At 41.1% G+C, this 15,644-nt stretch overlaps 1 protein-coding gene across 2 annotated transcripts in view; it reads left to right on the top strand.

Annotated features, from left to right (window-relative positions):
• Positions 1-15,427, top strand: part of ptpn12 (protein tyrosine phosphatase, non-receptor type 12) — a 43,623-nt gene extending 28,196 nt beyond the window's left edge. The window contains exons 12-17 of one of the 2 annotated variants that reach the window (XM_022749763.1): positions 282-367; positions 5,926-6,115; positions 7,156-8,116; positions 14,141-14,194; positions 14,811-14,894; positions 15,250-15,427. In XM_022749763.1, coding sequence (XP_022605484.1) covers positions 282-367; positions 5,926-6,115; positions 7,156-8,116; positions 14,141-14,194; positions 14,811-14,894; positions 15,250-15,311 — 1,437 coding nt within the window. In that variant the 3' untranslated portion in view covers positions 15,312-15,427. Of the gene's footprint in view, positions 1-281; positions 368-5,925; positions 6,116-7,155; positions 8,117-14,140; positions 14,195-14,810; positions 14,899-15,249 lie in introns of both variants that reach the window. The other variant, XM_022749764.1, reaches the window with a different exon arrangement.
• Positions 15,428-15,644: the final 217 nt, after the last annotated feature.

The raw sequence follows: 15,644 nt of genomic DNA, 5'->3' as shown, positions 1-15,644 counted from the left end.
GCCTAAAAGTTGCATTACATTTTCGAAGAGTTGCAGGCAACAGTAAGTCAAAGGACTGGTAACAAAAGGCAAAATTGGTGAATCTTTAAGGTCGTGAAAAAGCTATTTTACCCATGTGAACATGTAAAACTCGGGTGTCTTCGGGTTGTGCTGAGCAGTGTAGCGTCTTCAATCTGAAAACCTCAGTTAAAGTTATACAAGGATTTTTGTTTATGCATGTGCTTATTTTTATGTCTGCATTTTTTGTTAACTGTTTCACTTGATCTATCTGTGTGTGTCAGGATGAAAGCAGTCCAGACAAAGCAAGCCACCAGTCAGATGATGAGAGATGGGACACACCACCTCCCAAACCTCCCCGCATACGCAGGTAAGACATTGTGTCAGTTTGGGTGAGACTTTTTTTTATTTTTTATTTCTATCTCAAGCCTGTTCACATCTGCTCTCTTGAAGTTGTTTAATTTAGAAATCAAACATCACCCGTCAGTTGCAAAATGGATGTGGTAGAATACACTGACCAACACTCAGCCTCCACACAGATGAATGAACAGGCTCACACAGAAGTGAGTGGTAGGTGTGCAGCGGCCCGTCACTGAACACAGTGGGTGTTGTTTTGTAGGAGGAACACACACAAAAAAATTACAGCACAACAGTTTGTGTGGAGCACGGAATAAAAACATATGAAACTGACCGAACACAAGCAGCAGCCGCAGTTTTCTCCTCAAACAAACCAAAGCTTTGACACATTAGTTGCCCGTCAGCCCACAGATACACCCTGCCTCCACTTTGCTGAAGTTAACTTGTGTTTGCCTGTTAACAACTGTTGTGGCCTGAGGAGGAGCTGTATTTATAGGCCATTTCGCAACACTTTGCAATACTCTGCAACACTACGCAGTGTTGAACGCATCACAACCCGAGGCTAGTTGAAGAAAAACTACTCCAGCTTTCAACTCTTTGAGAACAAATACACTCTTTTACACAGGCATATTCATCAAATACGGGCCCAATCTGTATCTGTTATTAACAAATACACATAGATGCCCTCTCTCTTTCTTTCACAAAATTTTCCCCCTCCTCATTCCTTCCTCAGCCCATCTTCTTGTTTCTCTTCTTCTCTCTGCTCCCTTTTCCTCCCTTTCCTCTCATTTTTAATTTTGCTATATGTGCCCAGCAGGGGTTGTGCTCCACTTTCTGTCAGCCAGTTCATCTGCAGCCCCTCTTTCCCTCCTCTCATGATTTATCCACAGAAGGTACGGCCTCTCTCTTCCTCTGTTAATAGCAGCAATACATACACTGTGCAACTTCTAAAACAAGCCTGATGGATGCCACTGCTCAGAGAGTTGCTTCAGTGTTGCTGCTTTAATGTCAGAGAGGACTCCTTGTTGCCAGGAGACACTGTTTCCCTTAATTACCTGTTGCTAGAAGCATTGTCTAAAAATGCCCCGTTTGACAGCATTTTGTGTGTTAATGTGTGAATCATTCGCTCTGTGCTTAACCATGTGCTTTAATTTATATATTTATTTTCATTCCTTGTCTTCATTTTAATTCGATGCCCACTTCTGAGCCTTCCTAATAAGTTAGCGGCTGTGAAAAACAGTTACCAGAAGGATCATTTACTGGAGCTATTCGACCTTTTGTTGCATTCTGTTACCGCACTAAAATGATCCTGCTCGTAGTTTCCTTCATTTGTCTACTGTATGAGCCGGTTTGATGGGAAAGCAAACATTTTTCAGAGGTCCTAATTTTGGGATGTAGCTGCAAGTGATCTGTTTACTGAAAAGTTTCTTTCCTCCTCTAAGTAAAACATACAAATTTGAGCTTGGAAATGCTGCCAAAATAGGAAGCGTTCCTGGAAGTGCGTCACACAGCCTGACGGTCAGGAGTATATGGGTGTCTCTCTCTACTTGTCTCACTCTGTGTCTCTCCGTTTCCTAAAGAAATAATGTCAAGGCCTAGTTTAAGCCTGAGAGTATTCTACTGATGGTAAGAGCTATTTTTACCAGCATAGTCCACATTCTGCCGGCCACACTCCCCCTGGGTCACTTCAGGGGTGTGTGTGTGTGTGTGTGTGTGTGTGTACGTGTATGTGGGGCGGTGGGGTGATTTTTGTGTATTTGAACGAGATGGAGGGAGATAATACTGGAACGCCACAATGAGGCTGCCATCAGGTTCACAGATACTGAGTCATGCAGTTTTACATACATACACACACATTTATAGCCACGCCCTTCAGAGTCATGTCCTCTACTCCATCTGTTAGGACTGTGCATTCGACTTCCATACCAGATTGTGTCTGTAGTGTCTCAAATATTTTAAGCTGTCGAGTACCAGTAGGTGGCATAAAAGATAAAAGAACAATTCAAGCAACAGCATTAAAAAACTAGGATTAAAATTACCTTAAAGTTTCTGGTTGTTCTGTCGTATCCCCTGGGGGATAAAAAAGCCAATAGTGTTTAGTGTGTGTTATAGGTCTTAACCTGTTGCTGCATACTGTCCCAATGCAGTGGGTGTCTTTCACCTCTTTAATCTTACAAAACATCTTAGATCTGAACCTAAACCTGAAGTACTGCTGTATTGTTATTAAGCAAAATAAGGCTTGTTATTCATAAATTAATGTATTCTAGAGGTGTGTTCTGAGTGCTGCTAATCAGCTCTGAGGAGATGCAGCTCTTCAACTGAGGCAACCTGATGCTTCGTTGTTGGAATTGGTGCGTGTCTCTTGTTGCAACTTTGCAGTGCTTGTTAGCATTGCAAAGTAGTTAATTCTTACCAGTTGTAGACAGTCAAATACATAATAATCTGATCCAGCAAGCAGAAACACATATTTACTTAAGTAGTGATCTAAATGTGTGTGGTTCGAGTGTGCAGTTTGCTACTTTTCTTGTTTTTTTTTGTGTAAATGTATCCTCATCAGACCCTGAAACCAGGACTCTCTAAGCTCCATCTCCTGCTATTACACCCCGCCTCCTGTGGACGCATGAACGTCCCACTGTGAACCAGCGCTCTGATTAAAAATGCAGCATCTTCCCTCTGGAGTACATATGTGGAGGGCAAAGTGCACTTGTCGTGTGTGTGTGAGTTTGTGCATTTATTTATGAGTGTGGGTGGTGTTATTACATAAAATTCAAGTTCTTCTGAAGGCGTGTGCACACATTTGTGTTTACGTGTAGGAGTTTAGGTCGCATATGTGCGCCTGATGTGTGTGTGCTCAGGGTTAGCTTTTAAGTGTGTCACCAGGGTGCCAGAACACTATGGATGGTTGTAGTGTTTTTACGCTTTAGGGCAAAAGTAGAAGAACAGGAGTGCATGGTTAGTTTTGTAGTTTGCAGCTCTTTCAAGTGTTGTAGAATAGTTGTAGCTCTTGGAGATCTTGTCTTTTACACACACAAGCTTTTTACAGCTTTAAGGGGAAAAAAATTGATTCAAACTGCAGAAATATTTGACACTATTTAAAGCCAGAGAAGCAATAAATATAAACATTTTACAGCTGTAAAAGATGTAAGGTGAACTTTTAGTTATTGAAACGTGTCAGTCTGCGTAACACAAGCTGAGAGAATTAGTTTGATGTGACGTGGACAACTTGTAATTCCGATAAATTCCTGTGTTTTGATCAAAGCTGCACTCGCACCGTTGAATTCAAGTAATAAGATAGAAAATTGATATAGTAGCAAACAGATCATGTAGATGATGAGCCCAAAAAGAGGAAGACGTTAGATGTAACAGTTATACTGTGTTAACTAATATGTGTTTTGAAAAAGTTATATGTAGGTGTTGTTTATCAGTTGTGGCCACTGATGAATTAAACTGAAAGTTCTGTAGGTGTAACTTTCGCATTCAGGAAAACACCTCAACTCCTTTACTCACTTCATGTAAACCCTCATATCACCTAATACCTATTTATACATTTCTTCACGCATGTCTTAGTGCTGCATGTGTTTTGTGCCCGTAACCTTATGCTTGTTGATATTGCTTATTTGTTTTGCTTTGACTTATTAGTGTTTGCTCCTGTAACAGCTCAGCTTCCCCTTAGGAATCATTAAAGTTTCATCTCATCTCATCTTAGAGGGATTCAGGGCCTGAATAAACTCTGTGGCATCTGAATGATTCATATCCCCATGGAAACAATCGGCACCAGTGGGAATCATCTGTGTTACTGTTAAATATGTCTTTTGCTTGCTCGGGCAATGAGGATGATATAGACGAAGTAAATCTCATGGGTAATGTAAGTTTTCATTAATGGAAACTCCAAAGGAATAATGATCTTCTTGTTCAACTAATGTTTATCTTGGAGGCCAGAAATTGCAGATAAGTGACCTGTAAGAGACCAGTAGAGATTCTAGTGGTAAAAAAAAAGCTCTGCTATAACTAGCTGGGCTCAGGCTCAAGCAACAATCATGACCCCTGACCTAAAGATTACAATATACGCTATTATCCTAAATCCCTGCATGGTTTCCTGTTGTTAGTATCTTTTGTCTTTGCCATATTTCATTAAAATCAAAACTTAAAAATACAGAATCATAAATAAACAAAAATACACATGATATTAGTGAGCCCCATCACATGGCAGCTATACTGCAGTGCCGAGGCTCTATGAGGAAGCCTACAGTGTGACTGCAACTCCAAGTTGCTCAAGAAAAGGAAATCCCCTGTGCTTCTGTCTTGCAACTTCTCTTCGTGTCTGACTTTCTATCTATGTATGTGTGTCGCGCGCACACACACGCACACGCACACGCACACACACACACACACACACACACACACAGCATCATGTGCAGTCACTCCTATGTTGGCTCTTGCTTCAGTCATGTGCTCTTGATTTAGCACATCACCACATCCTTTCACTGTTTTTTCTGTGTGTATATATTTGCATGCATATGTAATATGTATATTCAGTGGAGTGGAACAATATCTTAATGTATAAATTTCCATCGCTGTGTGGCTTGCTTTGTCCCAACCTCAATATCCTGTATGTAATTCACACGCCTACACTGTGTGTCTGTATAGGTGGGTTTGTAAGTAGATTATAAGCATTATGCATTATTGTAGCACAGAAGAGAATTAAATGTTTCGTCCGGACCAGAATCTCCTCAGCAGGTTGCTGCATAGAAAATAATGGAATACAATAGAATAGGAAAAAAATACAATACTTGAATATCCCCTTGGGAAACTTGTCTTAGACCCTGCTCTGCAGTTCCTGGTTCAGTGTCTGTTTTCAGTTTGCTTCACATCCAAAGATCATGTCCACCTTGAATCCACAAAAAATAGATGAGAGCTGTCTGACACCTAACATCCGAGGACATGTAATTTGTCTCTAGTTTGTCTGCTATGTTGACATACTGTGAGCAGATTGCCTCACTTTTTAAAATTCTGCCATCTAGTGGTGGAAAACTTAGCCTCCCAACATGAACAGAAGCTGCCTTTGAATTTAATAGAAGTTCATTTCATCATCTGTTTCATCACTCCTTTAGATGGAGAATAATTTAAACGAGTGTTTTCAGATGTCTGTACGATGTCTGACCAGTATGATGAAATCCTTGGCTTTTTATCACTTTCATTTTCTAAATAGTGTTTTTAGAACTTTTGTTAAAGGCGGCTTCAGACGTATTTCTTTTCATCTAAAGCAAACAGTCCAGGTTTGTACTTCAATATTAGAACAACTTAAATTAAAGAGCAAAAGCAAAATATGTTGACATCAAAATCAGTGGCTCTATCTTTGTGAATGTGCAATTTTGGCTACGAGTTTGGTGTTGTAATTATAGCGCCTCTGCTGCATTTTGGGCTCTGTGGAATTGAGATGTCTAATTAGAAAACATCAAAAGCTTTTCTCTCTCTCTCTCTCTCAGTGAGTAATATCCATTCAGTGAAAACCTTGTCTGGATTTAGCGCTGTTGTTCTGTTAACTGAGCTCGCTCTTCTTTCTCTGTCTAGTTCCCAGGCAGAAGGTGACGTTAAAGAGGAGATTCTCCAGCCCCCTGAGCCTCACCCTGTACCCCCCATTCTGACCCCGTCTCCCCCCTCGGCTTTCCCCACCGTCACCAACGTACGGCAGGACAACGACCGCTACCACCCCAAACCTCTCATACACGTCCTGGCTACTGCGCAGCACAACGTGACACAGGTGAGACGGCCCATACACTACAAATACACAGCTCTCTCAATTGAGCGTGGGATGGTTTTTCCATGTAGATATATGTGGTATTTGGACCTGTGAAACGTGTTGTGTGTTTGACATTTCACTCAAGGTATTTCACAGATGCCCTTATCCAGAGTAACTTAGGTTGACATGTGCAACATCAGGAGTCTTGCCCGCAGAATTTATTGTGCAGAGGTCTTACTGCTACACTGTCTCAATAGAGAGTACCTTGACAGTAGAGAGTTGCAGGAAACCAGAAGAATGATGTGCAAAGTCAATGTATTGGTTCAAGCCTATGGATTTGCACTGTACACTCACTCAGGGACAGGTGATCAGATATTTGGTACTATAAATTACTGTGGCAGGTTGAGTTAATCCTGGAGACCCTCTGATGTTTCTGCTGTAAAGGGACAATATTCGAAGTTACGTGTGTTTTCTGTTTCCTAATAGAATATGGTAGGTGTTCATTCCGAGTACACTTGAACAGATGGCTTTTTTGTTTTATAATTGGTTTGCATAAACACAAGGTCACATTAGCTTCTGTACAAAAGAAAAAAAACAAAAAACATGACGTCGTGATTTTGATGTTGATCGGAAACAAACTGTAATGAGAGCAATGCTGCAGTTTGTAGACCAGTCGTGTAGTATTGTACTCAACAGGTGATGGTACACACCTGAATTATAAATTATCCATTTGTGAACACAGTGAATCAGTGTTTGTATGGACCAATTATGTAGATCTGCGTCAGAGTTGAACAAAAGTCTGACCTGCAAAGTTCCCCAGAACTGGAGCTCGAGGTCCCACCAAAATAAACACTTGAAGACTAGAATTAATCCGTCATGTGGGCTTTATTAGAAGTGGATGCGAGATTGAGTGTCTATTTATTGGACAAAGTGTAATGTAACTGTACCTCTATGCTGTTCTAACCTTTTATATTTTTAATGTCATGTTTTTGGGCTGGTATCTGGGTGATGCTGCATCTGGGTATGAAATGCCTCATCTCTTCACTTCCATTTTCTTTCAGAAGAAAGATGTGGACAAGCAGCAGAACCAGTCAGAGCCTGGTTCAAACAAACGGACCAGTCCCTCAGAGCAGAAAGACCAAGATCTTGAAAGTCGAAAACAGCAGACGCAGGTCTCAAATCTGGATCTCAACGACAACTACAACAACAAATTATCTTCAGCATCAACAAAATCAGAATCAGGCCAAAGCCAGACTCAGACTTCCTCCTCTCCCCTCTCCCCGGTTGTTGAATGTTCTGGTGCTCCTCGGATCGAGAGGAAGCTCAGCATTGAGATTAAAAAGGTGCCGTTGCAGGAAGGACCTCGTAGCTTTGACACTTCCCCCTCGATGGGAGTAGCAGGCGGGCTCGGCAGTGGTTCAACCAACAGCGGGGGTATGCTGCAAAGAGGCCACGCCTTCAAAGCCCGTTCTGGCCAATCCCTGCTGACGTCTAGCTCCTCGCTGTCGGAGGACTCGGGCACGGAGGGAGGAGCAGGTGGGGAGAGTCACACAGACGGAGGCGTCCTAACCAGACCAAACCACCTCCCTGTGAAGAGTGGAGAGAAGGGGGAGCCGCAGGGAGGGGAGAGAGTGGAGGTGAAGGCTGGCCACGCAGCATGGGCTCAACCCTGCAACAGCCCCGAAAAACATTTCCCTAAGACCTCCTCCTCTTCTTCCTCCTCAGACCGTGTTGCTCCATCATCATCCTCCTCCTCCCACCTCTCCTCCTCCTCTTCCTCTTCCTCCTCCACTCCTGTTAGGACTGCCCTCAGTTTCACCAACCCCCTGCACTCCGATAACTCGGACGAGGAGGGGGATGGAGAGATGTCCGGAGGAAAGGAGGGCTATCGTTCTAATGTATCCACGGCGACGGCCATGGTAGCTGCGTCCCCTCACCATGGAGACCAGCAACCAGTCAGGAAGGTGTTGCCAATGTCGATTGCAGGGCATACCTCTTCGTCACCCTCTGCAACTACAGCAAGTACGTCAGTCAGCTACTGTAACTGAATGAGTGAATCTAACTGGCTGCTTTCCTGACAGTCAATTAACCACTATGATTATTACTACAATCAATTAACAAAGACAAACCAACAAATAAAGTTAGTGAGATAAATGGGCATCTGGATTCCCCTGTTTTGTCAGGTTCAGACAATAGTTTTGATTAATGAAAAAAAGCTTACAAAATAAGTTAAATTAGCTAGATTAGGATCCGAACGACACTTAATTAACTCAACTGAACCTTGAAGTTCAGTCCAGCTCATTCTAATGAGTCTAGTCAAGTTCTCCTTTTAAATGCTGGAAAAGGCGCTGAGGGTAAGTCTGTCAACCTGTCCTTATTATCCACATTCACATATGCTCAGGGAAACCACACGGTAGAGTCATTTTCTGGGTCAGTAAGGAGACGGAGGTCTCAGACAGACCACATGCTAATGACAAGTTTTATCTGTCAACACATAGACACGCTGTGTTATACATTTCTTACTGCCGGGGAAAGTCAGAGACAGGGAGAAAAGAAACAGGAGATATGGAAGAAAGGAATAAGAAGAAAAAAAAACACGAGAAACAGACAGAGTGAGATAGTTTCCAGTGAGTCTCATATAAAGCATGACTGTATAACAAATTGGTTGGTTTGCAAGGAATGCTGCGAATGTTAACAGGCAAACATCTGTCAAAACAACTCTTCTCTTCCTCTTTCAGCTTGTGTGTGTTTGTCTAAGTGCGTGAGTTTGCAAACGGGAGAAAGAATGAGAGAAAACCTGTTTTTGTGTGTTTTTGTTTCAGTGCAGTTGTGAGTGAGAATCGTGTGTGTGTGCATGTTGGATGGTGAAGGATCGACACTGCATGATGCTGACAAATGCACATTTAAATACACACTTCTGTGCACGTTGGGTTGAGCAGAGCAGTGTCACACTGTTTGCTGTGTGTACATCCGTACGGCTGCACTGTCACAATTTCAATGGCGAGGTTTTGAAGGGAACGATGTCCCTTCTCCTGCTGTTGGTTTCAAAATCGGGAGATTCTGAAATCTGATTCTTGCTGTGATTGCAGCTGATATGAAACGGAGTGGATTGAACTTGACTTTGCCTTGGAACGGTTTTGATCTTGAATGGCCTCTGGATGAAATAACTTATCTGCATTTTTAGATATTTGGATGAAACTATGAGGAGCATGATGCGAGTTGGGCGGCAGTGCACTTCAATTAGAAACTAGTGTACGTTCTACAAACAGAGTCTCTTGCAATCAGAAGAAACACCACTCTTTAGTTAAAGTAACATAGGCTGTATTTAAATTATGCATAAACTAACATAATTTTCAGTAAAACAACCAGTTTATCGATGCTTTTACACAAGAAGCAGTTTAAGTTGCATGGCAGCATTTAGTCCATGACTGGAGTCTTACAGTAAAATTTGTAATACTTTTTAGTGGTCAGCAACAGCAGCTTACTGTTCTTCTAACAAGCTACTGTTCTCCAGATTAAAAAGGGAATTAATCTCAAGAATAATTTGGAAATTGGAGCTTGACATGCACTACTCAGAAATTAGCCTGTTTTGAGGCTATTATTATTTCTGATATTCCCCTACTTTCTCTGACATGACAAATTAGAACAGCTTACATTGGCATGGTGTTGTAATTATTATTCCTGGTTTATACCAAGGAAAACCAACAGCCTCAAACCTACAAGTTGTTTTTATGAAACACACTGAGAAACAGCCACAAAAAAGTAGCCTGTTTCTCTCAATAATCGAATGAAATGTAAATCTTATCTTAGCCATTTAAATGTCTGGCATCATACATTATGCTCTCCTCAAGTAACTCCAGTATTTAAAGATCAATGCAGAAATATCTGCCTCACAGTCCTGAAGTGGTCTGTCTTTGGTCTGCTTGGCTTTCTGGCTCATTATCTGTTCGGGCTGTGGTAGTGCTTTGTAATCGGTCATGAAAAGCTAACGGCTGCTGTTTGATTGGTTGCAAGAATCTAATGACTGCTTGTTGATGAGTTGCATTGAGCAAATTGCTGCTTTGTGGTTGGTCAAGGGAAAGCTGGTGGCTGCTTGTTGTGCTTGTTTTTACTGGTCGCACTATCAATAAATCAATATATATTGCATATTTCACACAGTTTGGTACATTTCAGATTCCTTCACAAGTCAGTGACAAACAGCATTTTAAACACAGAACAATGGGAGACCAATACCAGAGATATAAGGTTAAAATGTAATAAGATTTATCACAATTATAGATATAAAAAAAAAAAACACCAAGGCAAAATTAAGGTTGCTACCATTATGATTATCCTTTTAATAATCAATATTAAATTATTATCTGTAACTGAATATAGTTAACTAATAATTTTGCTTGTAATTCACAGTTGTCATATCTGTTAAAACTCATTCAAACCTGACAACAAGAGCAGGTTTACTTTACGTTTACCAAGTCACCTGTGCCTGTAACAACACTGAGAACAACTGATTAACAGCTTTCATTATTCTGTTAACTCTACTGGAGTGAGTAATTACATTGTTAATGGCACTAAACTAGTTCAGGAACAGCAATATCATGTTGTCTCTGTTGACTCTTCCCCTCGTCACTCATGGCTACATTAACCTTCTGCACAGTCGTCTAATGTTTTCCTGAAAATGGTGCAAAGCCTCGATTAACTAGCATCGAACTCTGGCCATCATTAGGACTAATGTTACCCTATCCAAGGCTGTTTTATGGGCTTTCCTGGTACTCTCTCAAATCCAGTAGGAAAAACACCCATCTTCAAATGAGTCATTCATAAAGCTTAGGACGTCTGCACGGAGTTAAAAGTGGTTTTATAACAAAACATTATAGCCTTCAAGCGAAGTAGGAAAGTGTACAAGAAAATCTCTAGCTATAGGAGTCAGTAGATTTCAGTTAGAATCATTAGACAAGACAGTGATGATCAGATAGTGTCTAGAGTGCATAGAAATACCACAATACCAATCACCCTTTTAATAGTTGAGCGTTGGAGTTGGCGTGAAGGTCTGAGAGTGAATCAGAAAATTCCATCAAAGAAAAGGAGAAACATGGATTGTCTCTACCAGGAAATGAGGCTCATATTTTATAATGGCGGCATTACGCTCGGAGCCTCTGAGTAAATTTCAGCCTGGATGAACGGGAGAAAATATAATTTAGGGGTCAAGAGAGAAAGAGACAAGTTAATCTCATGGTCCATAATAAGGTCATTAATACAAAATGTCATCCTGGATATTGGCCTTGCATTAAAAAGAACCATATTTATTGCAGCTGGACAGCAGATTAAAGGTAGCTTTCTGTCAGAGAGAATCGCTAGCCAGTTATTATTGTTAGGCCCCATAAAGAAATCACAGCTGTGTCAAACTGAGATAATTGAGTTTATGTGGTAAACAGAGGTGGGATTGCTTCATAATAACAGACAGTATTTCACACTTTTTACTGGACTATAAGAAGAGTAAGAGATGAGAGGTTATCACTTCATCAGATAAAGCCATAGTCTCTGGTCTAACAGGACAAACTGCTGAGTTTGGGCGAACCAGACACAGAATTGAAGCAGCTGCGACTCAAAACAAGATCATTTTTCCTTATTACATGTCCCCTTGCATTGATTCCCTCTTGCAACATGCTGCAGCAGGAGCTAATCGTTAATAATGACCTGTTGGTCATTTTCCAAGCTAAAATAGAAAAGCAATGTTGCTCTCAGAGATGGAGATTGTCAAAGAATACTCAATTTGAGGAGGAAGGAAATGTAATCATGGCTGTCTGGAGCATGTCAGTGATTTTAGTGGTCATGCCAGAACCATGACCGACTATATTATATTATTCACCATTAAAGAACCCAAGAAAAATTCATATTAACAGTGTCTGAGGCTGCCCACCTCATGTGAATTATTATTATTAATCATCACATAGACTCATTCCCTCTGACAGCGGTTACATGTCAGGCAGTCATGAAACTAACTCAGGTGAACTGCTGCTGTTTGTAGCTTCAGTATCAGTGTTGTTACAGCACAAATCCATTTGTGTCTGTTACAGGGACTGTGGGAGAAACTGTCAAACCAAATGTTTGTTGAATCTTTATAATTGGAGAAAAATATTAAAAAAAAAATGCAGAATGTAGCTTATTACGCCTCATTACGTAATGAGTGCATGTTGTAAAATCTATATTCAATTTTGTTTTTGTACGACCATAATTCTGAAAGCACTGTATCAATACTTATTATATTCACTTATATGTTTAGAACATTGTTAATGACTGAAAAATTGAAAAGAAAAAACAGTACATGTATGAAATATTATCAAATCAGAAAATTGAAAAAGTGTTTAAAACTTAAACTTAAAACTTAACTAATTTAAAGCAGCACATTTAATATAATTTTTAAAACACTACAAAGCAGAATTTAGTTTTGTGTGTAATTTAAGAGTGAACATAAATGAGACATAAAAATAAACATTAATAATAGGAATCATTTTTCGTGATTTACTACTTACTTACTACTATTACTTCTACTAAATCACTTCTGAAACAATAGTACAGATGCACATCTACAAACTGATGCATCCTGATATAAAGTCAGTAAATATTGATAAAATGCTGTCACACACTTACATTGTTTAAAATCTGCCTTGAAACAGCCTAAACAGATTTAATAGCATCAAAGCTTCTTCTTGTAATGAAGCAGCTTTGTGTTTGTGGAGAAGAATCAAAGCATCAACACTTTTGCTATGATGAGCTTTTCTTTGTCTCTCTGTCATCTGACTATCGATCTCTTGTCTTTTCTTCTTCGGTCAGTTATTAACGCTGCTTCTTATTTGACCTCTGACCTTTTAACCCAGACTGCTGGGACAGCGACGACTCCCCTCCCCCCCTCCCCGCGAGAACCCCCGAGTCCTTCATACTGGCCACAGGTGCGTTTGCATTGGTCGAGATTCACAGGTGGTGGAGGTTTCCAGTGCTGTGGATTCACTGGCTCACCTCCTGGGTCCATGTTATTGGTCAACTCCAACAAAAGCTGGACTGATCAATGATTATTATGAACTTGAAGGAGAAAAAAAAATAAGAGATTTTGTATTAAAAACAAAAAGGTAAAGATCCAAGTGGGTTGTTGTTGCTTTGTTCATGTAGGTGGAAGGTGCTGCATTGTATTGGTTTAAGTGCTGTGTTTGCAAGGGGAAACGTGGTTCTTTGACACAGTCAGTAGCTGCTGATATGAGCAGATTTCCATTTTCTTATGATTTCTTTTTTTTTCCATTTTACCTGGTCCTTTACAATGTTTGAACAGCTAGTGGCTCAGTCTCTCTCATCCTCTCTTCAAACAGACAGATGGACGCACACATTGCAGGTATCAGGCCTGCGACCTCTCTTTCACATGATAGTCTCTTTAATAACTCGGCCGCCCCGTTGCCTTCTGCTGTTTTTTTTTTTTTTCCTGTCTAGCTCTCTGATATTTCAGAACGAGAGCCTTAGAATATTCACAACCACATTAGAGCACACGATTAAACATTTGTGTTAAAACACTTTGCTTTTGTAAGAAGCTTTATCAGTTTTACAACACTGGAGGGCAGCATTAGCTTTCTCAGATGTGCGGTAGATGTTCTCGTGTGAAGATCATCTTTGAAACAGGCAACAGTCAGTCATAGTTTATTGCTTTTGGAGGGGTTTTTTTTTTTTTTTTTTTTTTTTTTTTTGAAAGATCACAGCTCTCACCTGTGTTCACCACTTCAGAAATATCACTTATTCTAAACATCCTGCACTATTGAATAAAGCTGTGAGGCACCTTTGAGATCCAGAGTGGAGGTTGTTCTCCCTGCTGTGTGACCGAAGGGGAAGGGTTGGATTAAAGGCTGGGTGATGAGGAGAGATGGAAAGGTACCGTGAAGCATAGTGAGTTTGAAAGGAAACGTATGACTGTTCATGTGGGTGTGTGTCTAATTGTGCTTAATGTTTACGGCTTAACCTTTAGTCACCAGTTGATCTAATCCACTCAATTCCCTTGCTCTCTGCCAGACCCTCTGGAGGTGAGGACGTCAGCCTCAGCCGAATGGAGCGGCTCACACACAGGTACGAACACACACAATCACAACTCCCCGTTTTTATCTGCGCGCTGGTGGGTGCAGAGGCGTTCATCTGCTTGTGGGTCTCCGTATTGTTTGTCCTTGTTCGTTGGGTTTTTTACGTGTTCATAGCAGTTAGTCAACAGAGCAGAGGAGGAGATGGGCCGTCAGTGTTTTACAAATTAGCCTGCGCACGATAAGGCTGACAGCATTTGTCAGGGGGGCAGCTGTAAGAGCGAGAGACTGATAAAACATGTCTATAGAGAGGTGACATGAAAAATGTGTGTATATGCTTATCCTTGCTACGAGGACTGCGATGATGGTTACTACCATTTTTACCAATTTATTGCTTCAGTAGTTTCTGTGTGTGTGTGAGACAGAGAGAATAATCAACAGAGAACATGTTTTGACTTGAATTCTGCAATGATTTTTTTACCTTCTATGAATATAACTCAGTTATAGATCTTTATAATTTATAGATCTAGGTCTTGCATCACTAAAACTATTTTACAACACATACATCACTGATATTCACACAGTATTTCCACTCCATTAACCTGTGTGTGTGTGTGTGTGTGTGTGTGTGTGTGTGTGTGTGTGTGTGTGTGTTTGTCTGTGTGTAGATGTGTCAGACTGCATTAAGAAGACATCTCCAGCTGACCCTGCATCTGCTGCCACCACGGCAACAGACAGCAAGGCAGACTTGGGTGGGTAAGTCTGCTATCTTACCTCTTTTGGATGTCCTGACATCTGTGATTTTACCTTCTTTTTTTTTCTGTGACTGCACACTGCCGTTTCCACTGTTCAGCCCTCTGGAGGAACTCAAGTATTATTTGCACAAGTAATGATTTTTCCTTTGCTGACAAACATGGTTTCTATTAATGTCATCATTTTTTTTTTTATGAGTGGCATTGCTATTTTTTTCTGGGCTGCATGTGCAGAAAAAGTGTGACGGTTTCGAAACCAGGCAAGAACTGAAGGGCGCATGTTCCTCCTGGGTAGAAATTTCTGGATGTATTTTATTCAGTTCAAACCCAGCTGAAGAAAGTCCTCTCCTTTCAGGGTTCGGTAACCGCTGCATCCAGCCCAAAGGCCCTCGAGAACCCCCCCTGGAGTGGACATGATGGAACGAACTGTCTGCCTGTCCACCAACAGTCTTCTCGCCTGTCAGGAGACGGACTCTGCCGATCTCACCTGGCGGGTCCAAAAAAACCAAGTTGATAGATGCTACACAGACAGACAGCACATTGTTACATAGAAGCACCTTCTGTGTAACTCTGTGCAGAACAGCTTGTCAATGACCGAGCTCGCCCACGCACCCCAACCCCCACCCCCCCACCCAGTCCTTCCTTCAAAGTGCCACTGTGCAAAGCGGAAGAACACTTACTGGTCAAGTGGCTTGTCCATTTTAGAACAAAGCCCACACTTTCCTGTTCAGCTTGCTGATGTTAGAGGTT

The sequence above is a fragment of the Seriola dumerili genome, unplaced genomic scaffold (genome assembly GCF_002260705.1).
Source record: "Seriola dumerili isolate Sdu_G_001 unplaced genomic scaffold, Sdu_1.0 BDQW01000138.1, whole genome shotgun sequence".
Taxonomy (NCBI): Eukaryota; Metazoa; Chordata; class Actinopteri; order Carangiformes; family Carangidae; genus Seriola; species Seriola dumerili.
The sequence above is the reverse complement of the archived record's forward strand: the minus strand, read 5'-3'. Positions and strand labels throughout refer to the sequence as shown.